This window comes from Globicephala melas, chromosome 15 (genome assembly GCF_963455315.2).
Source record: "Globicephala melas chromosome 15, mGloMel1.2, whole genome shotgun sequence".
Taxonomy (NCBI): domain Eukaryota; kingdom Metazoa; phylum Chordata; class Mammalia; order Artiodactyla; family Delphinidae; genus Globicephala; species Globicephala melas.
The window spans coordinates 55,444,227-55,470,086 of record NC_083328.1 but is presented as its reverse complement, the minus strand read 5'-3'; the positions used below and the strand labels follow the sequence as shown (position 1 = coordinate 55,470,086).

General features: G+C 41.7%; 1 protein-coding gene across 6 annotated transcripts; it reads left to right on the top strand.

The window, feature by feature from the left end:
* Positions 1 to 12,826: 12,826 nt before the first annotated feature.
* On the top strand, positions 12,827 to 23,783 carry PRNP (prion protein (Kanno blood group)). Of its 6 annotated transcripts, XM_060284383.2 has the most exons (5): positions 12,827 to 12,987; positions 13,804 to 13,923; positions 15,652 to 15,750; positions 17,266 to 17,999; positions 22,590 to 23,783. In XM_060284383.2, the coding sequence occupies exon 5, from the start codon at positions 22,600 to 22,602 to the stop codon at positions 23,371 to 23,373; it is 774 nt and encodes a 257-aa protein (XP_060140366.1). In that variant the 5' UTR covers positions 12,827 to 12,987; positions 13,804 to 13,923; positions 15,652 to 15,750; positions 17,266 to 17,999; positions 22,590 to 22,599; the 3' UTR covers positions 23,374 to 23,783. The 6 variants fall into 6 exon arrangements, with proteins under 6 accessions (XP_060140366.1, XP_069899639.1, XP_060140365.1 ...); XM_070043538.1 differs by lacking the exon at positions 13,804 to 13,923 and having other exon boundaries at positions 12,827 to 12,983; XM_060284382.2 differs by lacking the exon at positions 13,804 to 13,923.
* The last annotated feature ends 2,077 nt before the right edge of the window (positions 23,784 to 25,860 follow it).

Below are 25,860 nucleotides of genomic sequence, written 5' to 3'. Positions count from 1 at the left end.
TAAGGAAACTCCATACTGTTTTCCATAGTGGTTATATCAATTTACATTCCCACGGACAGTGCAGGAGGGTTCATTTTTCACCACACCCTTTCCAGCATTTATTGTTTCTAGATTTTTTGATAATGGCCATTCTGACCAGCGTGAGGTGATACCTCATTGTAGTTTTGATTTGCATTTCTCCATTAGTGATGTTGAGCATCTTTTCATGTGTCTCTTGGTCATCTGTATGTCTTCCTTGGTGAAATGTCTATTTAGGTCTTCCACCCATTTTTTAACTGGATCGTTTGTTTTGTTTTTGATATTGAGCTCCATGAGCTGTTTGTATATTTTGGAGATTAAACCCTTGTCTGTTGTTTCATTTGCAAATATTTTCTTCCATTCTGAGGGTTGTCTTTTTGTCTTGTTTATGGTTTCCTTTGCTGTGCAAAAGCATTTACGTATAACTAAGTCTCATTTTCTTATGTTTCTTTTTATTTCCGTTACTCTAGGAGGTAGGTCAAAAAAGATCTTGCTGTGGTTTATGTCAAAGGGTGTTTTCCCTATGTTTTCCTCTAAGAGTTTTATAGTGTCTGGTCTTCCATGTAAGTCTTTAATCCATTTGGAGTTTATTTCTGTGTATGGTGTTACGGAATGTTCTAATTTCATTCTTTTACATACAGCTGTCCAGTTTTCCCAGCACCACATATTGAAGAGGGTGTCTTTTCTCCATTGTATGTTCTTGCCTCCTTTGTCATAAATTAGGTGCCCATATGTGCATGGGTTTATCTCTGGGCATTCTATCCTGTACCATGGATCTATATTTCTGTTTTTGTGCCAGTACTATACTGTCTTGATTACTGTAACTTTTTGGTATAGTTTGAAGTTGGGGAGCCTGTTTCCTCCAGCTCCGTTTTTCTTTCTCAAGATTACTTTGGCTATTCAGGGTCTTTTGTGTTTCCATACAAATTGTAAAATTTTTTGTTCTAATTCTGTGAAGAATGCCATTGGTAGTTTGATAGGGATTGCTTTGAATCTGTAGATTGCTTTGGGTAGTATAGTCATTCTCACAATATTGTTTCTTCCAATCCAAGAACATGATATATTCTCTATCTGTTTATGTCATCTTTGATTTCTTTCATCAGTGTTTTATAGTTTTCTGAGTACAAGTCTTTCGTCTCCTTAGGCAGGTTTATTCCTAGGTATTTTATTCTTTTTGTTGCAATGGTAAATGGGAGTGTTTCCTTAATTTCTCTTTTTGATTTTTTGTTGTTGGTGTATAGGAATGCCAGAAATTTCTGTGCATTAATTTTGTATCCTGCAACCTTACCAAATTCACTGATTAGTTCTAGTAGTTTTCTGGTGGCATCATATCATCTGCAAACAGTGACAGTTTTACTTCTTCTTTTCCAATTTGGATTCCTTTCACTTGTTTTTCTTCTCTGATTGCTGTGGCTAGGACTTCCAAAACTACGTTGAATAAGAGTGGTGAGAGTGGACATCCTTGTCTTCTTCCTGATCTTAGTGGAAATGCTTTCAGTTTTTCATCACTGAGTATGATGTTTGCTCTGGGTTTGCCATATATGACCTTTATTATGTTGAGGTAGGTTCCCTCTATGCCCATTTTCTGAAGAGTTTTTATCATAAATGGGTAAAGCTTTTGAATTCATAAAGCGTTTGAATTTTGTCAAAAGCTTTTTCTGCATCTATTGAGATGATCATATGGCTTTTATTCCTCAATTTGTTAGTGTGGTGTATCACATTGATTTGTGTGTATTGAAGAATCCTTGCATCCCTGGGATAAATCCCACTTGATCATGGTGTATGATCCTTTTAATGAGACATCATTCTTAAAGGCTACACACAAAGCCCCATGCACACCAGTACCCAGGTCAAAAGAGGTAATCTCATAGGAGCCTGGGCCAGACCTATCTGCTGGTCTTGGAGAGTCTCCGGGAGAGGCAGGGGGCAACTGTAGCTTACCCTGGGGACATAGACACTGGTGTCAGACATATTAGGGAACATCCAAATCTGTGAACACTGCTGCAGATGGCTGCCATCTTGGCTCATTAGCACCAAGACCTGGCCCCACCCAATGCCTGTAGGCACCAGTGCTAGGATGCCTCAGGCCAAACAACTAACTGGTTGGGACATAGTCCCACCCATCAGCAGATAGTCTGCCTAAAGACTTCCTGAGACCACAGCTACCTCCAGACACACACTTAGACATGACCCTGCCCACCAGAGGGCCAGGACCCAGCTCCACCCACTAGTGGCAGGAACCAGCCCTTCTTGCCAGGAAATATGCACTGGCCTCTAGACCAGCCTCACCCACCAGGGGCCAGAAAGCTACAATCACACAGCCTGTGGTCCAAGCCCAACAACAGCAAGCCAGACCCTACCCTGGGACCAGTTGGGCCCTGACCCTGACCAGTAGCAAGCCAACGCAAACTTTAGAACATTCCGGGACCCATATCCAACTGTTTCAGGAGCCGGCCCTCCTGCAATGATCTGAAATGAGCTTTGGGATCCCTAGGCCCTGCAGCCAGATTCCAGGAACCAGCTCTGCCTGCCAGTAAGCTGGCACTGGCCAGGACCTGGCTTCATCTGCCAGTGGGTGGGCAATAGCCCCATAGTCTTTGGGATCCTGACTCCACCCACCAGTGAGCCAGCAGTAGCTCTGGGGCCCCCCTAGGGTTCTGCAATCAGTGGCCTTGTGGCCAGGCCCCACTAAATAGCAGCCAGCAGTATCCAAGCAGCCAACTGGACTAGAGGCCAACCAAACCTACCAGACCACCCACATAGTCAGCCCAACACAACAGAAGGACCCACACAGTCCTCTTGGGGGAACCCCTAGAACATATAGCTTAGGTGAAAAGAGGGGAGTGCACTGCTGAGCCGCATACGATATCTTCCACAGAAGGTCACTTCTACAAGGTCAAGAAACATAACTAACCTACCACATACATAAAAATACAAAAAGTAACTTAGACAAAAATGAGGCAGCAGAGACAAAGGAACAAGATAAAACCCCAGAAGAAGAACTAAGTGAAGTGGAGATAAGCAATCTATCCAAGAAAGTGTTCAGAGTAACGATCATAAAGATAAACAAAGAACTCAGAAGGAGAATGGATGCACTGAGCAAGAAGTTAGAAGTTTTTAAAAAAGAGTTAGAAAATATAAAGAACAACCAAACAGAGATAAAGAATACAATGACTGAAATGAAAAATACACTACAAGGAATCAATAGTAGACTAAATGATACAGAAGAATGGATCAGTGAGCTGCAAGACAGATGGTGGAAATCACTGTTGCTGAACAGAAAAAAGAATGAAAAGAAATGAGGACAGTTTAAGAGACCTCTGAGACAACACTAAATGCACCAACATTTGCGTTATAGGGGTACCAGAAGGAGAAGAGAGAGAGAAAGGGTATGAGAAAATATTTGAAGAGATAATGGCTGAAAAATTCCCTTACATGGGAAGGAAACAGTCACCCAAGTCCAGGAAGCACAGAGAGTCCCATACAGGATTAACCCAAAGAGGAACACACTAAGATACATGGTAATCAAAATGACAAAAATTAAAGATAAATAGAGAATAATAAAAGCAGCAAGGGAAAAGCAACAAATAACACACAAGGGAACTTCTATAAGGCTATAAGCTGATTTTTCAGCAGAAACTCTGCAGGTCAGAAGGGAATGGCACAATATATTTAAAGAGATGAAAAGGAAAAACCTACAACCAAGAATACCCAGCAAGGCTCTCATTCAAATTTGACAGAGAAATCAAAAGCTTTACAGACAAACAAAAGCTAAAAGAATTCAGCGCCACCAAACCAGCTTTACAACAAATGCTAAAGGAACTTCTCTAGGTGAAAAAGAAAAGGCCACAACTAGAAACAAGAGAACTATGAAATGAAAAGTTCACCAGTAAAGGCAAACATACATTAAAGATAGGAAATCACCCACACACAAAGTTAGTAGGGAGATTAAAAGACAAAAGTAGTAAAATCATCTGTATCCACAATAAGCAAATAACACAAAACAACTAGATGTAAAATATGATATCAAAAATGGCAATTGTGAGGTGAGGAGAGTACAAATGCAGGGTTTTTTTGTTTTAGATTTTTTTTCTGCTCTTATCTTTTGTCCATTTTTTTGTCATTTCTACCCTGATTTTTAAAAATTATTTATTTTTATTTATTTTTGGCTGTGTTGGGTCTTCATTGCTGCGTGTGGGCTTTTTCTCTAGTTGTGGCAAGCGGGTGCTGCTCTTCATTGCAGTGCATGGGCTTCTCATTGCAGTGGCTTCTCTTGTTGTGGAGCATGGACTCTAGGTGTGCAGGCTTCAGTAGCTGTGGCGCACGGGGTCAGTAGTTGTGGCTTGTGGGCTCTAGAGCATAGGCTCGGTAGTTGCAGTTCATGGGCTTAGTTGTTCCATGGCATGTGGGATCTTCCTGGACCAGGGATCAAACTTGTGTCCCCTGTATTGGCAGGCAGATTCCTAACAACTGTGCCACCAGGGAAGTCCAAATGCAGGGTTTTAAAAATGCACTTGAAATTAAGAGATCAGCAATTCAAAACAACTTATATAAAAACCTCATGGTAACTGCAAAACAAAAATCTATAATAGATATACATACAAAAAGAAAAAGGAATCCAAACATAACACTAAAGATAGTCATCAAATCACAGGAGAAGAGAACAAAAGAAGAAAGAGAAGAAAGACCTACGAAAACCAATTTAAAAATTAACAAAATGGCAATAAGAACACACATATGCATAATTACCTTAAATGTAAATGGAATAAGTTCTCCAGCCAAAAGACAGACTGGCTGAATGGATACAAAAACAAGAACCATTAAAGAAGCAAGAACAATTAGACTAGAACCAATGATCAAAAACATAATTAGGGAAAGCTGTCTCAAGTCAGAAAAAAAAAATAAAGGTGAATATTTAGATTAAAAGAACTCTCTACATCACAGGGAACGTCAGTGAAAAAGGAACTCCATACCTAGTACATCCTGGAAGAATTTTATTTACTTTATTAAAGAGAAAATTAAATTTTCCATTATGAAAAGAATAAAGAATATACAAATATATTCTTGGAACATACAGATTAGCAAAAGGAAGAGAATAAAAATCATCTATTGTACCACTACCCAAAACTGTTAATATTTTGGTACATTTCTTTACAGTGCTATTAATGTACATACTACTTTTTACATACATGTGATTTATATAGTATATACAAACTTATATTTTCTATCCTTTTAAAACACTTTTATAACTAATAAATTAATACGTATTAATGGTAGTAAAGTTGAAAATTGGAGGGAAATTATGAAGAAGTTGCCCAGAATCTACTTTCCCATAATTAATCACAATTAATATTGGGATGCATGTCCCCACAGGCTTTTTTTTTTTAATTTATTTTTTTTGCGGTACGCGGGCCTCTCACTGTTGTGGCCTCTCCCATTGCGGAGCACAGGCTCCGGACGCACAGGCTCAGCGGCCATGGCTCACGGGCCTAGCCGCTCTGCGGCATGTGGGATCTTCCCGGACCGGGGCATGAACCTGTGTCCCCTGCATTGGCAGGTGGACTCTCAACCACTGTGCCACCAGGGAAGCCCCCCCATAGGCTTTTTATCTATGCTTTTTTTACATAGTTGTACTCTGTACAATTCTTTTTTTTAAAGTTCCAGGTGTACAGCTAATGCTGTAATTCAACATCTGTATACAATACAAAGTGATCCACCACCACAAGGCTAGTTACCATCCATCATCACAGACTTTACTGCCTGTACCAATTTCACCCACCTCCCAACCCCCTTCCCCCATGGTAACCACTAATCTGATCTCTGTATCTATGGGTTTGTTTTTGTTTGTTCATTTGCTTTGTTTTTTCACCTTCCACATACGACTGAAATCATATAGTATTTGTCTTTCTCCATCTGACTTATTTTACATAGCATAGTACCTTCAAGTTCCTTCCACGTTGTCACAAATGATGGGATTTCATTCTTTTTTTTACGGATGAATAGTATTCCATTATGTATGTGTACCACATCTTCTTTATCCATTCATTCATTGATGGACATTTTGGTTGTTTCCATATCTTAGCTTTTTGTAAATAATGCTGCAACGAACACAGGGGTGCATATATCTTTTCAAATTAATGTTTTTGTATTCTTTAGATAAATACCCAGAAGTGGAATAGTTTGGTCATATGGTAGTTCTAATCTTAATATTTTGAGGACAATCTTTTTTTTTTTTTAACATCTTTATTGGGGTATGATTGCTTTACAATGGTGTGTTAGTTTCTGCTTTATAACAAAGTGAATCAGTTATACATATACATATGTTCCCATATCTCTTCCCTCTTGTATCTCCCTCCCTCCCACCCTCCCTATCCCACCCCTCCAGGTGGTCACAAAGCACGGAGCTGATATCCCTGTGCTATGCAGCTGCTTCCCACTAGCTATCTACCTTACGTTTGGTAGTGTATATATGTCCATGCCTCTCTCTCGCTTTGTCACAGCTCACCCTTCCCCCTCCCCATATCCTCAAGTCCGTTCTTCAGTAGGTCTGTGTCTTTATTCCTGTCTTACCCCTAGGTTCTTCATGACATTTTTTTTCATAAATTCCATATATATGTGTTAGCATATGGTATTTGTCTCTCTCTTTCTGACTAACTTCACTCTGTATGACAGACTCTAGGTCTATCCACCTCATTACAAATAGCTCAATTTCGTTTCTTTTTATGGCTGAGTAATATTCCATTGTATATATCTAATTCTTAAATATAGTTAACACAGAACACTTCAGAGATTCCAGATGGCAGATGATATGGAAGGCTTATAGATGGGATAAAATTTAAGCCACAGAGTGATTCTGTAGTCTTTCCCAATCAATAAAACCCAAATATTCAGATCATTCAGGATGAGTTTTGAAAATGCAAAAGCCCATAAGAAAAATATAGTAACTCTTCTATTAGTCCCTGAGGTTTAAATAGTTTGGTCACTGAAAGCAACACCGGAATACAACAGCACATGCTAGTGTTTTGAGTTCTGTGGAGTAGCAGAACTTGTGTGGCAAAAACATTTTCTGGCTCTGGGAAAGCCACAGAAATGGAAAAGGAAGAAACTGGAGCGTTTCTGGTTGGGTCAGACCTGGCCAGCATCACAAATGCCTGGAAGAGACTGAGGGAGGGAGAAAGAGGAGGGGAGGTGGAGAAGGAGGATTCAGGGATTAGGAGCGAGGAGCCCTCCTGCACCACAGAAAAATAACCAGGAGTGGGAATGCTGGATCTTTGAAAATTTCCAGAGACTTGGTGAAGAAAAACTATCAGAAAGACTATAGCACTATTGTACTGATTTGATGTAGCCCAAGATTAAGAGATGTTATTGGGGGTCAAGGATTAAGAGATGTTATTGGGGGTCTACACTGCAGTGTAGAAGGACCTGAGCTCACCTTACCTCACGAAAACCCCAAAATCACAACTAACTGCTGAACAACCATTGACAAAAAAGGACTGGAACCTGCCAAAAAAGATATTTTACTTCCAAAGACAAAGAAGATGCCACAACAAGATGGCAGGAAGGGTGCATTCATGATACAATCAAATTCCATATCTGCCAGGTGGGCAACCCATAAACTGAAAAATAATTATATCACAGATGGACTTCCCTGGTGGCACAGTGGTTAAGAATCCGCCTGCTAATGCAGGGGACATGGGTTTGAGCCCTGGTCTGGGAAGATCCCACATGCCGTGGAGCAACTAAGCCCGTGCACCACAACTACTGAGCCTGCACTCTTAGAGCCCATGCTCTGCAGAAAAAGCCACCGCAATGAGTAGCCCACGCACTGCAACAAAGAGTAGTCCCTGCTCTCTGCAGCTAGAGAAAGCTCACATACAGCAACAAAGACCCAATGCAGCCAAAAATAAAATAAATTTATTAAAAAAAATTATATCACAGATGTTCTCCCACAGAAGTGAGAGTTCTGAGTCCCATGTCTGGCTCCTGTCTGGCGGTCTGGCATCAGGAGGAGGAGTCCCCAGAATGTTTGGATTTGAAGGCCAGCGGTGCTTAATCACAGGAAATCCACAGGATGGGGGGAAACAGAAACACTACTCTTGGAGGGTGCACACAAGGTCTCGTGCACACTGGAACCCAGGGGAAAAAGCAGTGACTTCATAGGAACCTGGGACAGACCTACCTGCTGGTCTTGGAGGGCCTCCTGGGCAAGTGGGGGGCAGCTGTGGCTCAGTGCAGGGACAAGCACACTTGTGGTGGAGGTACCAGGGAATAATGATTGGTGTAAGCTGTCCAGGAGGCCGCCATTTTGACACCAAGACCTGGCCCCACCCAACACCCTGTAGGCTCCAGTGCTGGGATGCCTTAGGCCAAACAACTAACAGGGCAGGAACACAGTCCTACCCATAAGCAGACAGGCTGCTTAAGGTCTTCCTGAACCCACAGCCACCTCTAAACACACCCTTTGACATGGCCCTGCCCACCAGATGGACAAGACCCAGGTCCACCCACCAGTGGGCAGGCATCAGTCCCTCCCACCAGTTAGTCTGCACAAGCCTCTTAGATCAGCCTCACCCACCAGGGGGCAGCCACCAGAAGCAAGGGGAACTACAATCCTGCAGTCCATGGGACCACAAACACAGAAATTTAGACAAAATGAGATGGCAGAGGAATATGTTCTAGACGAAGGAACAAGATAAAACCCCAGAAGAACAACTAAATGAAATGGAGATAGGCAAAGTAACCTGAAAAAGAATTCAGAGTAATTGTAGTAGAGATGATACAAGATCTCAGAAAAATAATGGAGGCACAGACAGAGAAGATACAAGAAATATTTAACAAAGAGCTAGAAGATTTAAGGAACAAACAACAGAGTTGAACAATAAAATAACTGAAGTGAAAAATACACTAGAAGGAATCGATAGCAGAATAAATGACGCAGAAGAACAGACAAGTGAGCTAGAAGACAGGATGGTGAAAATCACTGCCATGGAACAGAATAAAGAAAAAAGAATGAAAAGAAATGAGGACAGTTTAAGAGACCTCTGGGTCAACACTAAAGGTGCCAACATTTGCATTATAGGGGTACCAGAAGGAGAAGAGAGAGAGAAAGGGTATGAGAAAATATTTGAAGAGATAATGGCTGAAAAATTCCCTAACATGGGAGAGGAAACAGTCACCCAAGTCCAGGAAGCACAGAGTCCCATACAGGATTAACCCGAAGAGGAACACACAAAGACACATGGTAATCAAAATGACGAAAATTAAAGATAAAGAGAGAATAATAAAAGCAGCAAGGAAAAAGCAACAAATAACCTACAAGGGAATCCTCATAAGGTTATCAGCTGATTTTTCAGCAGAAACTCTGCAGGCCAGAAGGGAGTGGCATGATATATTTAAAGTGATGAAAAGGAAAAATCTACAACCAAGAATACTCTACCCAGAAGGCTCTCATTCAGATTTGATGGAGAAATCAAAAGCTTTACAGACAAACAAAAGCTAAAAGAATTCAGCACCACCAAACCAGCTTTAGAACAAATGCTAAAGGAACTTCTCTAGGTGGAAAAGAAAAAGCCACAACTAGAAACAAGAAAATTATGAATGGGAAAGCTCATTGGTAAAGGCAAACATACCGTAAAGGTAGGAAATCATCCACACACAAATATGATATCAAAACAAACAATCGTGTGAAGAGGAGAGCACAAATGCTGGATATTGGAAATGCACTTGAAATTAAGAGATCAGCAGCTTAAAACAATTCTATATATATATAGACTGCTGTACCAAAACCTCATGGTAACCACAAACCAAAAATCTACAATAGATATACACACAAAAAATAAAAAGGAATCCAAACACAACACTAAACATAGTCATCAAATCACAAGAGAAGAGAACAAAAGAGGAAGGGAAGAAAACAAACCCAAAACAATTAACAAAATGGCAGTAAGAACATACATATCAGTGCTTCCCTGGTGGCGCAGTGGTTAAGAATCTGCCTACCAATACAGGGGACACGGGTTTGAGTTCTGGTCCGGGAAGATCCCACATGTCGCGGAGCAACTAAGCCCACGTGCACAACTACTGAAGCCCTTGTGCCTAGAGCCCGTGCTCCACAACAAAAGAAGCCACCCCAATGAGAAGCCCACACACTGTAACGAAGAATAGCCCTCGCTCGCCACAAATAGAAAAAGCCCACGCGCAGCCACGAAGACACAGTGCAGCCAAAAATAAATAAATTAAAATTTTTAAAAATACATATCAGTAATTACCTCAAATGTAAATGGATTAAATGCTCCAACCAAAAGACGTAGACTGGCTAAATGGTTATAAAAACAAAACCCCTATATATGCTGTCTATGAGAGACCCACTTCTGATCTAGTGACACAGACTGACAGTGAAGGAATGAAAAAAGTTATTCCATGCAAATGGAAATCAAAAAAAAGCTGGAGTAACAATACTCATATCAGACAAAATAGACTTTATTTATTTTTATTTTTGGCTGTGTTGGGTCTTCGTTGCTGCACACAGGCTTTCTCTAGTTGTGGCGAGTGGGGGCTGCTCTTTGTTGCAGTGTGCGGGCTTCTCATTGCGGTGGCTTCTCTTGTTGTGGAGCAGGGGCTCTAAGTGCACGGGCTTCAGTAGTTGTAGCACGCAGGATCTAGAGCATAGGCTCAGTAGTTGTGGAGCACGGGCTTAGCTGCTCTGCAGCATGTGGGATCTTCCCAGACCAGGACTTGAACCTGGACTTGAAACCATGTCCCTGCATTGGCAGGCAGGTCCCTAACCACTGCGCCACCAGGGAAGCCCCAAAATAGACTTTAAAATAAAGACTGTTACAAGAGACAAAGAAGGTCATTACATAATGATCAATCCAAGAAGATATAACAATTGTAGATATATAGGCATCCAACATAGGAGTACCTCAATATATAAGGCAAATGCTAACAGCCACAAAAGGAGAAATCGACAGTAACACAATAACAGTGGGGGACTTTAACACCCCACTTACATCAATGGACAGATCATCCAGACAGAAAATCCATAAGGAAACACAATAGAAAAGGTCAATGAAACTAAAAACCTTTTGTTTTGAAAGATAAACAAAACTGATAAACCTTTAGCCAGACTCATCAATCAGTACACCTGATTTGCAAGTCCTCCCAGCCCAGATGCCAGCCATGCAAGTGACAGAGCCTTCAACTGTTTCCAACCCCCAGCTATCAAGCCAGTCTCAGACATTGAGTCTTCCCATCTGCAGCCTCAGACATCCCCACTGTGCCCGTCCAACTCTCTGGCCTACACAATCCATTGGCATAATAAAACGGTGATTGCTTTAAACCTCTAAGCTTTGGAGTAGTTGCTACATAGCAATAATGTCCAGAATAGGTCATAAGGCAATCCCATTCGGTTCCCTCAAACCCCCAAAAAGTATTCTGCCTTTTGAGCATTTTTCTGGTTGGGGGGAGGGAGGAAAGCATTCATCCAGTAGACATAGGATTCTTTTGAGAAAAAAGCTGAGTTTTGGCATCTTCTAACCAAGCTTTACTGGGCCCCTCCTGGCAGGGGAAAGTCAGCCCCTTGCCCAGTCTGATCTGGTCAGCCACTCCCAGCCCCACCCCAGCTCAAGACTCAAAGAGATGCTTCACTGCCCCCAATTCACCTCACAATAAGCCATCTCTGAGGAAAGAAGGTAAGGCTCTAAAAGCACTGTCAACCTAATCATTATGTAAGACTGATTGCACAGAAAACTGCCCTGGCACTGCTGCCTAACACTCATTTCTAACTGGCCACAATCCAGTTCTGTTACTGAATCATCTCCATCCCATGGTCATGTTTTACCTCTCATTTCCGCTTCCCAAGCAGACCTTTCAGACCCACATTCATATAAACATCACCAGGACTGTTTCACCCACATTCATATGAACATCACCCCAGTGCTGTTTCACATCGCTCCACACTACACAATCCTCCTGGCTTCTCCCCTCCCTCACTTGTCCCCTCCCACTTGAGTGAGCCGCCCTGGGATACAAGTATTTAAACCAAATCCTGTTTCCAATGGGTGTCTCAATATTTTAAAACCTCTTTCCTTACAAGCTTAGTGGAGCCTCTTGCCCATAACAAGGGAACTAGATGTCTCATTTTTCCCATTATGCCTATTGACCCAGCTTAATTAATATTGGTACTCTCAAAAGCGCCCCAATTTGGGTAATAATGTATATGATCCCCCTAACCCTAACGCCTGTCTTCTATCATTTGCCATCCTTCACATGAGACAAACCCCTACCTAATTTCTTGGCAGGAATAATGATCAAGAATACACAATGTTTATACAAGAAACCTCAGGTAATGTCCAGAGTGGACTTGTTATATGGTTATATGGAGAGAATTTTCCTCATTTGTGAATATCATAATCTAAATCATCTCTTTTGCATATAGTGAGCAGGAGCTGAGTAAATGAAGGAACAGGTGATGGCTAATGTCCTTTCTAGGCCTCAAATTTTAAGGATATATGTGTAAATTCACAAACTGGGCTCAATCCAGTGTAGCAGAATTTTCTTCCTCTTTAGAAATTTCTGGTTACCAAAGATCCAGAAATTGCTTTCTCATTCCCTAATCTTTCAATTTCTCGTGTTCTCCATTACGTAACGTGGAGCTGGGGCTTTGGGCCGAATTTTCCTTTAAAGATGATTTTTATAGTCAATAAGCAACTTCAAGGAGTGACGAGCCAGCCGGGGAGGCGATATTAGTTGACGCACGCGTCTAAGCGAATCCCAACTCGTTTTTCCCAGGGACTCAGATTCCCGGGCTTGCTTGGCAGGGCTGAGCCTCTGCGCGTAAACCCCGGGCGCGTGCAGCCGCCTCCGGGCCCCGCCCCCGCGTCTCTTCCTCTGCCCGGCGCTGACGCCGGCCCTCGCCGCCAGTCGTTGACAGCCGCCGAGTTGCGAGCTTCTTCTCTCCCGCAGAGGCAGGTAAACAGCCGCATTGCCCTTTAACCTCCCAGCTGGGGCCGTGGGCGCAGAGGCCGGCAGTCAGAACCCCTGCCTTGGGGCCGAGGCGCGAGGGCGCACGGCCGGGTCCGGGCGGGAGGCCGACCTTGACAGTGAGGAGGGCGGGGAGCTTCCGGAGGGCGCGCAACGTGTCAGGCCTACCCAGCGAGCTCGTTGGTTTTCGGACGCCGTGGCTTGGTTTTGCCCTCCTGGTTAGGCGAGCTCCATTTACTCGGAATGGGGGCGGGGGCCGCGGCTGGCCGGGGCCCCTCTGGAGGGTTGGGGGTAGTGTCGAGGAGTCTGACCCCCTCCCAGGCAAGTCCACGGCGGGAGTGGGATGGGCGAGTAGCGCCGGCAAGGGGGCCACAGGTCCGGGGAATGGGCGCGCGGAACCCAACGAGGGCCGCAAAGGGGCTCCGCTGGGGCGCTCAGCGAGGAGGACCAAGGAGAGGCGCGGGTCTGGGCCCTCCCGATACCCAGAGGGGACGCGGCCGACCACCCGAGTCCAGGGCCTCGTTAGGGAGGAGTCCCGGGGCGTCTGGGGGCCTCCCCAGCCGCCGCCGCCGACCTCCTCCCCAGAGGGGGCCCCGCCTGCCATCACGCGGCCGGGCGGTGCCTGGGACGCAGCAGCGGGCGGGTCTCTGGCACCCCCGGGGACCGGCACAGGCTGGCGTGAGCTGGGCTTCCGGCCTCGGCGGACGGAGTCTTGGGGCGACCCCGCCCTCGCTCCCGGGCCTGAGACGTCCAGGGGCAGGCGGCAGAGTGTCTCCTGCGAGCTCATGTGTGGTGGACTCACAGGCTTTGCTTTTCGCCGTCTCGACTGTCCCTGTGGAAGGAGAGAACTCGGCCGTCGGGGGGACTCCGAGAGCGGGGATCAGGGCCGGGCAGCGCCCCTCGGAGAACCACATTCCTCCGCTGGTATGGGTGGCACCTTCACGTTTGATTATTGAACAACGGGAAGAAGTCCATTTTTGCAGTCCATTTTCGTTTTTGTCCTTTTCTATTTGTATCAGCAGTGGCAAATAGATTTTTTGAAATCATAAGCCCACCACCATCACATCCACCCTCACCATCTCAAAGCCACTGCCTTCTGTTTTGCAGTTTCCTCTTCTCCAGTTCGTACACAACACAATGCAGTTTCACCTCGCTGATAATGATTATCCTCATCTCATGGCCGAGTTATTTTCCTGTGCTTAGAGCAATCACGGTTTAATAAGCAGTTCCCAGCATGCTGAACATTTGAATTGTTTCCCTTTTCCTTGCAAAAAAAATCCAGGTAGAATAGAATTAAAGATTTTCACAAATCAAATTATCAGAAAAAATAGGAACAGAAAATTGAATAAAAATGTCAGATCTCTGGAAAAATCAACAGCTGTCTCAGATTTGAAGAAGAAAAAAAAATATCACCAATGAAAAGGAACAATTTTACCTACCCAAACACTGAGGAGCTCTTACAGTGAAAAAGGACTAAACAGAAAGGGAAAGAAAGCAGAGCTAGGATGTGATTTGTATATGGTTTTTATCTGACACAAATTTTTCATACTTGTGAAAGAATATCGAGATTATAAAAGATAAATGGTGAAATGATGATCGTTTATAGAATACAATGCAAATTAAAGTAAGTCTGGATTATCATTTTGCAGCTATTAGCAAAAACAACAGTAACAGCAACCACTGCTGGAAGGTTGCCTAGAAATTTGCATATTCAGTTATCCTGGGAGGTGACAGGGCTTTGGGGTTAGAAAGATGGCTCTGCAACTAATCATTTCACAGCTTGGGACCAGTTACCTAATTTCCTCATCCTCCTTTTGTCCATTCATACGCTAGAGGAAATTATACCTATTTCAGGAGTTTGCCAAGATTAACTGTTTGTGTAAAACTGACCTTTGGTATGTATACCTTTATTCTTTTCCTAGTCACACTGCACTGGGGACATAGTGAATCTGTGTGAAATTTGTGAAAAGCAATCTGGTGATGCATTTAAGCCAAGACCCAGAAACCCCACTCCTGGGAATTTACTTGCAATGGAAGAAACAACAGGAAAGGGAAAAAAAAAGCCATATGCACACACATTCAGAATGATCTAAAATTAAACCCAATGGAGAAGCAACCTAAGTGTATAACAGCAGGGCAGCAGCTAAGAAAATCATGACACATTAACTGCAAGGAACATTGTGTAACCATCAAGTCATGATTTTGGAGCCTGTCTGCGATATATTGGAAAAAACTGACAAGTCAAAGTACAGATTACTAAACTGCATCTACTTACTCAGATGCAGTTTATTAATGTATATGTGAAAAATCTGAATAAAAATGAAGTTTTAATAGAAATACAGGTTATTTTAATTTTCTTGTTGATATATTGCTTTTCTAAATAACATCTTTAAAATAGTTCATAGTTAATTTTTTTAAGGAAATGGACCCACAGCTTTCTGTGTGTGGGAGAGGGAGAGCTCAATGTCATGTTTGCTGCTGCTTTTTTGAGCTGACCTCATTTCTTTTTTTCAAATATTATCTTGTTTTTTTCCTTGAGTAGATATATAAGTGGTTTAGTAATTTATATATTGGGTTTTTCATTTAAAGAATCAGTTCTTAGATTTATTTATCAATTCTAGTTTTTTCTTTTCTGTTTTTTTTTTTTTTTAGGGACTCCTGAATATATTTGAAAACTGAACAGTTTCAGCCAAGCCGAAGCATTCTGTCTTCCCAGGGACACAAATCCAACTTAGCTGAGCCAAAGCAGATGTACGTACCCTGTGGAATCCCTTTGGTCTTGTGATGGTTGAAAGTTCCCAACTGTCACAGAAGATAAGGTCCTCGAAAGGCTGTGGTCACAAATCCTTGCTCTGGAGGCAACTTGGATCTATATATGTAACCCACACCTATTATACCATCCTTTCTTGTAAAATCATCTTGATTTTGCAGGGAAAGGGCTTTCTCTAGAATCATTCTGAGTTATGTAAGGAAGCAACCATTTTAAAAATAGTATAATAAAAGCAGTAACATTACAAACATTTCTGCACTAAATTAACACTGACAAAAGGTTTTATGAGATGACAGTTTTTCCAAGCTGTAGTTTTAATTTATCTATTCCAGTCTCTCTTTTCGGATCTTATTTCCTCTTCCAAGGCAGCCAGCTTTATCAGTTGTGAACTGCTGCATGTGAAACATTCAAAACATGCCTGTATCTAAAGCTGTGATGGCTGCAGCAAAATAATCCTTGAGTGAATAGCATGTGTAGTAATTCTTACATTTGGGAGAATTTTCTGTTTGTTCATCCTTTTTCTTCTAACCATATTCTCCTGGGGTATAGGGTAGGCTCTAGCAATGTTGCTTTTTTTTCAAGCTGTTCACATAATTCTGAGGATGGATCAGGTTCAGGCCCTTTGCCCTATTCAGTCCAGGGCTAGGCCTCAGTGCCAGTGAAAAACCCCCACCCCAGAGCGGTTTGTAAAATTTTGAGTAGCTTGCATTAGGCTCTTTAAGGGGCAATGACCTCAAAAGATAAAAATATGACACATGAGTTCCACTTAGCTCAGGAAAGACAGGAAATTTTTCCGGGGCAGTCGGGGGTAGGGGGACTATTTGGTGTGCCAGTTCCCAATTTAACCAATTAAGTGTCAAGGGTGTAACATGTTTTAAGTATCAGAAGTTTGGCCCCTGGCACATGACCACTGGACAAGTTCCTCCTGGCTCTTAGTCCCATGTATTCCCCATGGGAATAGGATGAATGGCATAATATATGGATCTTTTTTTTGTTCCTTCTCTCTAGTTCCATTGCTCTGCCATTTGGCTCATGCACTAATGCCACATGATCTTATTTATTTTAGTTTTGCAATGCATTCTGGTACCTGGCAGGCCAAGTATACCCTAGATTTTCTTCCTGTTAAATAATTTCTTTAGTCTTCTTAATTTTGAGTATCATTTCATCATATTCCTTAAAATCCTCTTTAAATTAGGACTGAAATTGTGTTGACTTTATGATTATTTGGAGGTGAATTGGTATCTTTCAGTCTTGATTTTCCCAACCAAAAACATTATCTGTCTTTCTCTTTTTTTCCAGTCTTCCAGCTTTCTTCCTAAAAGGTCTATTTATTTTTAGGTTAAATCTTAGATATTTTGAATATTTTGTTGCCACTATGAGTGGGATTTTTTTTCCACACTAAATCTTCTAAATAATTACAACTGATTTGAGTATTCACTCTTCTATATGTTGATTTCAAAAGCTGCCACCTTAATAAGCTCACTTATTTATTCTAGGACACAATTTTGGATGATTTTCCTGGATTTTCCAGATAGAAAATCATACCTGGGACTTCCCTGGTGGTGCAGTGGTTAAGAATCTGTCTGCCAGTGCAGGGGACACGGGTTCGAGCCCTGGTCCAGGAAGCTCCCACATGCCGCGGAGCAACTAAGCCCGTGCACCACAACTACTGAGCCTGAGCTCTAGAACCTGCAAGCCACAACTACTGAAGCCCGTGTGCCACAGCTACTGAAGCCTGCACACCTAGAGTCCGTGCTCCGCAGCAAGAGAAGCCACCGCAATGAGAAGCCCACACACCGCAACGAAGAATAGCCCCTGCTTGCCACAACTAGAGAAAGCCCGCACACAGCAACAAAGACCCAACGCAACCAAAAATAAAATAAATAAATTTAAAAAAAAAAAGAAAAGGGCTTCCCTGGTGGCGCAGTGGTTGAGAGTCCGCCTGCCGATGCAGGGGACACGGGATCGTGCCCCGGTCCAGGAAGATCCCACATGCCGCGGAGCGGCTGGGCCCGTGAGCCATGGCCGCAGAGCCTGCGCGTCCGGAGCCTGTGCTCCGCAACGGGAGAGGCCACAACAGTGAGAGGCCCGCGTACGGCAAAAAAAAAAAAAAAGAAAAAGAAAATCATACCTGGCTAGAACCTCCATAACAGTCTAAAATAGCAGCAATTGCTTGCATTCTTGTCTTGTTCATTATATTAAGGAGAATGCCTTTCCTCTTTCAGTTAAGGTAGGGTGTGGGCTGTGTGTCTGTGATAGCTGTTCTTGATGATGGAAAGGGATTACTTTCTAGTTCTATGGAAATTTTTTCAACAGCTTAACCTTAAAAAATCAGGAATGTATGTAGATTTTAATTGAAAACTTTCAACATCAGAGCATCTTTGTGTTTTTTTCCTTAACCTACTAATAGGTTACTTGATTTTGTGATTTTAAGCCATCCTTGTATTCCTAAATAATCCTTATTGGTCACTGTATTCTTCTTTTACTAAACTGTCAAAATCAGCTTGGTGGTATTTTCTTTTGGTTTTTGGCACCCATGTTGCTGGAGGTTGGATAGCTAAGAGTGTGAGCCCTTCACTCAGAATACTGGAGTTTGAATCTCGATCCTTTATTCCCTTGGCTATTAACAGCACTTCTCAGGTGAAGCTGCCCAAGTGTTTATCTCTGCTGAGTTCCAGATTCTTATAACAATTGCCTGAATTGATACTCCCACTTGAATGGCTCATAGATGTAGCAAAGTTAGTATGTCCAAACTAAAACTTTATTTTCTCTCACAAGCATGGCCCTCCATCAGTTTCCTCTGTTTCAATAGATGGCATCACCACCATCTGCCTGGCTATGAAAGCCACAAACCTGATCAACTCTCACTTCTCCATTCACTCTATCTGCTTAATTGGTTCTTTCTGCAAAATACATCCCATTTTTTCACAGCTCCTCAACTGCATTGGCACAGTCCCAGGCCACACCACCATCTTCCTTCAATCGTTTTATAAGTGGTCTCACCATTTCCTTTCTTGCCCCCCAAATTTTCTACTTACACAACAGGGTGAACTTCCTTAAAAAAAAGAAAAAGATCCTGTGATGTTATTCTCCTAAGACCCTTTAATGGCTTCCCACTGTCTTTCAGGTTCCAGATACCTATCTTCCTTAGTGCTTGAACCCACAAACTAAACATCTTACTCACCACTGTGTCCTCAGCCACAGCACAATGCTAGACCCTTAGAAGACAACAAATATTTGTTAAACTAATCAATGGCTATTGTACAGTAACTTTTTTCTCCATTTCTCCTATGGTTTATCGTCAAGTTTTCTATTTCTTTAAAAACTGGCACGTACTAGCTGTTCCATAAATATTTGTTAAATGCATTGATTCTAACATCTGTTTTTATAATTTAATAGGAAGGCAATCCATCCCACAAAGATTTTTAATTCATAAAACTTTTACTTTTCAGAGTTAGGTCTCTAGAGTCTGCTTTTGCATGTGGTGTTAGGGTCCTAGTTTTATTTTCCTCTAGTTTCCCAGAAGCATCTGCTAAACAAATGTTTCTTTCTCCATTGATTTGTGGTGTCCGATTTATCATTTATCAGGTTTGTACTAAAGAATATATACATGGGTTTATATCTGAACTTGCTATTCTCCTTCCTTTGATCTGTAGGTCCGTTTCTAGACTGTTACCCTATTTATTACATATTTATTACTATGACTTTGTAATAGGATTTAATGTCTGATAACAGTAGATTCTCTCCTTTTTTCTCTTCTTTTTTAAGGTTGAGTTTGCTACCTGTGGACATTTCTTACCTCTTGTGGGTTTATTGAATTCCTCAAAAAATCCAGGTGGAATTTTGATTGTCATTTTATTATTATAAGTTCATTTGGGGGTAATTGATATCTTTATAGTACTAAGTTGTTCCAACCAAAACCTTTCCATGTTTACAGATCATCTTCTTTGTGCTTTACTAATGTTCAATTTTTCTTTCCCCAGTCTTAAGTCAATCCTAGATACTTTATAGTTTGGGTTGAAATTATTACTATCTTATTAATTTTTTTCTAGTTGATTATTGCTGGTATAGAGAAATGCTGATTTTTGTAGGCCAATCTTGTATCCCACAACCTATCCCTCTAGTTGTCTCGTGTTACCTCTGTTGAGTCTGTTGAATTTTCTATGTTTATGATCACATTAGTTCCACATAATGTCAGCTGGAGCTCTTTCCTTGGAGTTCTTGCACCAGTTACTTCTTTGTCTTTGCATATGGCATTGGAAGGACTTCCAGTCCTGTGGCAGTGTACATCCTTGTCTTGTTTCTGATCTTAAAGGGACTGCATTCAAAACTTACTTATTGTGTTTGCTGTTTTAGTTATATAATCTTTATTAAGTTAAGGAAGTTACCTCCTATTCCTAGTCTACTAAGAGTATTTTTCTTAGTGATAAATAGGTATTGACTGTTGTCAAATACTTAGTGTCTTGAAATGTGCCAGAGTGTTAGGCCACAACCTGACTGTTCTCTGAGAGCATCTTATATGAAGTGTCGTAGCACAGCCAGACATTCAGAAACCTAGTCTCTATTCCTAGCAATTTCACTAATTAACACTGTAATCACAGATATGTCACTTGACTTTTCTGAATCTTGGTGGCTAATTTGTAGAGTGAGAAGTTTGGATTAAATAATATAAGATCTTCCTTATTTTATCACAAACAGAAAGATTCTCCAAGGTCTCATTAAGTTTTGAGTCCTTATCCTTAGAAATGATTCTCTGCTTCAAAATGTAGTTGTTAATTTTTATGCTTTTTATAATTAAATGTTGCTGTTGTTGTTCTCAACTGATTTTAAAATGATCTTGTCTTAATATAGTTTATGATCATCCAACTTTAATATTCAGTTTTAAAGTACTGATCAGCAACATATGCCCGTGGCCCTTATGCCCTATTACCTATATCTCCAGTCCATGGTCATTCTTCAGCTCCAGACTCACCAAGCTAACTGCCTACTGGTATCTCTTGTCCCAGTAGGCAGCTTGATAATGGCATTGTAGCTTGATAATGGCATTGCCAAAGCCACACACCACATTTGTCTCCCTCCAGACTTGCTCCACCTTCCGTGTTCTGTCCACACAATTGCCCAATCCAGAAATCTGGGTGCCACCTCGATTCTTCCAGTCTTTCATCTTCCACGTCAAACACCGAGCTTTCCAGACTTCCCTGAGGTGTTTGAGCAGAATTGTGAGCAGCCTGGAAGCCAAGAGCTGAGCCCCATTAGCAAATGGAAAATAGATCAGGGAAGCAGACCTGCAGAAGACTGAGTGCCAGGAGATGTGGATGCGAGATTGAGGCCAGTCAGCATATCCCAGGACCCTGTCCCTCTGACCTTACACAAAAGAGCCTCCAAAAATCCTAATTGGCATATTCTGAGCAGTTTAGCTGGGCTTATAACTTTAAAATATATTTTTATTTACACCAAGACATTTCAATAGTGATAGTAGAAACAAACATGATGTTAATTCATTTATTTGTTTAATCAGTCTTCCTCTGAATATTATCCAATTTAGTCTTTAGTTCTGAAGGTTATGAAAAATAATTTTATAATATTAGATGCCGTTTTTATTTGAAGGTGTCCCAGTGCTGGGGATAAGACTACTATCAGCATTACAACGTATGCCATTTTTGGTTTTGTGGCACATGGTATTTTGGAGCATATGGTTTGACATGGGGTACAGTAGAAACTAATGATCATTCTACTGTATGTCTTTAATCTCTGCTCTTGGCACCAAGCACCCAGGGTGAATGAGGTCTTCAATCTGAAAGGAGGTTTTTAATTGATGAATGTACCTTCTGCAAAGGTTCATAAATTATCATGCAGGATACTTTGTTTATTCCTAAGCCACGCTAGCCCTTTCATATAAGATATGTGTCTTTTCTACCAAAAATTAGGAGAAAATAAGTCACTCACGAACCATTAAATGCTGAACTAAGACTCATTCAGTGAGTGAGTGACTGCAAAGCTTGTGAACACAGCCTTCCTTACCCCATTTTGAACAGCCCCATTTGTTTCTGTCTGTAGAGAGAAAAATGAATTTATAGGTGGGCTTGCAGAATCTTGCACATTTCCTGTTTCCAAAAATTTATTGTATTGAGAATTTCTTTGAGGAAATTCTTGTTGGCATTTATATGTTCAGAGGATATTAATTCCTTCACTTAACAGGTATCTATTGTGTATATGCTCTGTGCCAGGCCCTGAGGAGACAGCAGTGAACAAAAGAGACATTTCCAGCTTACATTCCTGCGGGAGGAAAGAGGACATGAGCCAGCTATTTAGAAAATGATTTAATGATTTCAGCACCTACCTGGGGGTGTTCCTAACTGGACATTAGAATCACTTCCATAGGGGCCATGCCAGGGTCCCGGGAGGTTCCAGGAGCTCATATCCCTCATAACAGCCCAAATCACTACTTCAGAGAAGCTCAAAGCTATGGCAAACCCACCAGGTGTTAATAGTTTCTTCCAGTTTAGATACAATGTATCAACCAGAGGTTATTTTTATCATAAGCAATGTTGCTGGCATTCCACCTTTATCAAGTTTCTAGGAAACAGAGCCAGAAATTATCTTAAGGTCAAATTTGTCCTGAGAGAAGGAGAAAGAGCTGTGTTAACCCTTTACCTACAATTACTTTTGCTGTAAGGGTTGCAGAACAGACATGGAATGTGAAGAACATATATGACCAAGAACATTTATAGCTGATGCCACTGCTATGCAGTCATTATGCTGCAGACGTTAAGTGTTTTCAACATAAACACACAATGCTGACACCCTCTTTATTTTGCAGATAAGTCATCATGGTGAAAAGCCACATAGCCAATTGGATCCTGGTTCTCTTTGTGGCCACGTGGAGTGACATGGGCTTCTGCAAGAAGCGACCAAAGCCTGGAGGAGGATGGAACACTGGGGGGAGCCGATACCCAGGACAGGGCAGTCCTGGAGGCAACCGCTATCCACCCCAGGGAGGGGGAGGCTGGGGTCAGCCCCACGGTGGTGGCTGGGGACAGCCCCACGGTGGTGGCTGGGGTCAGCCCCACGGTGGTGGCTGGGGACAGCCCCATGGTGGTGGAGGCTGGGGTCAAGGTGGTGGTACCCATAATCAGTGGAAGCCCAGTAAGCCAAAAACCAACATGAAGCATGTGGCAGGAGCTGCTGCAGCTGGGGCGGTGGTAGGGGGCCTTGGTGGCTACATGCTGGGGAGTGCCATGAGCAGGCCCCTTATACATTTTGGCAGTGACTATGAGGACCGTTACTATCGTGAAAACATGTACCGTTACCCCAACCAGGTATACTACAGGCCAGTGGATCAGTATAACAACCAGAACAGCTTCGTGCATGACTGTGTCAACATCACAGTCAAGCAGCACACGGTCACTACCACCACCACCAAGGGGGAAAACTTCACTGAGACGGACATCAAGATGATGGAGCGTGTGGTGGAGCAGATGTGCATCACCCAGTACCAGAGAGAATACGAGGCTTATTACCAAAGAGGGGCAAGTGTGATCCTTTTCTCCTCCCCTCCTGTGATCCTCCTCATCTCTTTCCTCATTTTCCTCATAGTGGGATGAGGAAGGCCTTCCTGTTTTCATCATCTTAATCTTCACCAGGTTGGGGGAGGGGGTATCTACCTGCAGCCCTTTAGTGGTGGTGTCTCATTCTTGCTTCTCTGTTCGTCACCTGTAGGTTAATACCCTTAGCACTTACAGCACTGGGAAATGGAAAGTAGATCTGAAATGCTATTTATTCAAGCCCCATTTGATTTAATCCTTCATAGGCCAACGCTAGTGCTGAGCTGGTAAAAGTGTAACAGCAAATAATCATTGGTTGATCTAGGCTTATTTTTTGTCTAGTGCAACAGATTGAGGCTAAAACAATTCTCAAAGCAGTCTTCAAATACCTTTGCCTAAATACCTCCAGCTCCTTCTCCAGCTAGAGCTCAGTACACTAATGCCCCATCTTAGCAGTGATTTTATAGCAATTTCCTCATTTGTTTTAAGAAAACCTGACTGCATTTCCCTGTTCAGACAGCATTTCTGCCAAATCTGGAAGGAGGCTGCATAATATTCATTCAAAAAATAAAACTAGAAATCCTTAGCTTGTGGGCCCAGGCTCAACCCGGTGGAAAGCATGTGTCCTTTGTCTGCAGAGAACTGTAAGGATGTTTTGCATTTTGCAGTACGGGTTACACAGCAGCTATTGCATCAAGAATGGATATTCGTGCAACACTAGACTTCAGGGCAGAGGACATTTTCACAGGGAATGAACATAACTAACATAATATGAAAGGCTTCTGAGACTAAAAATTTCCAGCATATGGAAGAGGTGCCCTCGGAGACAGCCTCCCATTTTGGATGTTTAAAGCACCTTTATGTGGTATTCTTTTCTTTAGTAATGTAAACTATAGATAATGAAGATACTTTAATTAAACTACCTTCTGGACACTGAGAGCAAATCTCTTTTGTTTGTGTACCTGGAAAGCAGAATGATTTTAACATTGTTTGGATGAAGCCAGGAGATTTTAACATAGAGGAAACAGCAGCTATAAAAAACACGGTATTCAGGTCCTTAGTTTCTGGAATTGGCTTTTGAATCAAAGAATAGGGAGGCATTCCAAAAGAAAAATAGGTTAGAGATGGTAGGAATATGATCCATTCAAAGTGGAAAAAGCAATTCTGTTACCATTATTTAAGTAAGGTAAAATTATTCCCTGGGTTGTTCAATATTGTCACCTAGCAGATTTACATTACTATTCTGCACTGTTATTACTGGCTTGCACTTTGTGGGTATCCTATGTAAAAAAAAAAAAAATTTATATATATATATATATACATATATATATATTGCATATGACAAAATTAGAAATTTTGGTTAGAGCGATTAACATCTGAACTATCTAATGCATTACCTGTTTTTGTAAGGTACTAAATACTTAATAACACTTAAAGGAAACCCTTTTGTGTGGTCCTTAGGCTTACAATGTGCACTGAATAGTTTTGTATAAGAATACAGAGTGGTATTTGAAATACGCATGTGCTTTATATTTTCTATATTTGTAACTTTGCATGTACTTGCTTTGTTGTATTAAAAGTTTATAAGTGTTTAATATCTGACTAATATTAAACAGGAGCTAAAAGGAGCATCTTCCTTGAAGTTTGCAGTTGTGCTTCACCATTGTGCACCCCATGTTGGCAGCTTCATTTTGGGGGTTAATCTGAGCAAAGTGGCGCATTCACTGCTTGTGGTGGCCAATGTTTCACACACCCACTCCTGATCCTGCCTCAGCCTTACTCCCAGTCACATGCCAGCTATTCTCTGCTGCCTTTTCATTTTTTTCCACAAGTACCTGGCAAAGTCACTTCTGCAGCAGAGGAAAACAGTCCTTGAATTCTGGAAGCTTTTTTCTGTTCTGGATTTTGAAATAGAGGATTTTCTTGATTAAGATGAGACTTAACAAACTAAATTATCTACTTGATGCCCATCCCCGCCCTCAACACCAACTCAGGTTATAAACTGTGAGACCTGGTAACAATCACTCGTTGGATTGAAATTCAACACCGTAAGGTCAATAGGCCACACTTTTCTTTGTCACAGGGTTTCAACTCATTTTTCATGTTTTCTTCTTCACAAGTGTGAAGTACCAGCTCTCAGTTTTCCTTCACAGAGGTTTTCTTCTGCATCTGTAATTTACCAACAGCAGGAAATAATCATAAAAAATGACAGTGGTTGAAATCATAATATTTATTAATACCTTAGCAAATGCCAGTATCCTTCAATATCTAAACAGAGGATCAACTTTGCATTAAAAATGAAAAGATAAAAACATCTTGAAACCCCATCATTCACAAAACTATTAAAACAAATGACATATACAAAGACTCAAAAGCATTACTCCAAGTTAATCATTAACAAAAATTTCTAGGACTATTTTCATTCAGCCCTTTTGACCATATTTCTAATTATTTAAAAACAAACTATTCATTATCTGCCAATCATACTTTCTCAAAAATAGCCCACTGAGAAGGCTTCAATCATTAAAAGCATAGGTATTTGGAGGG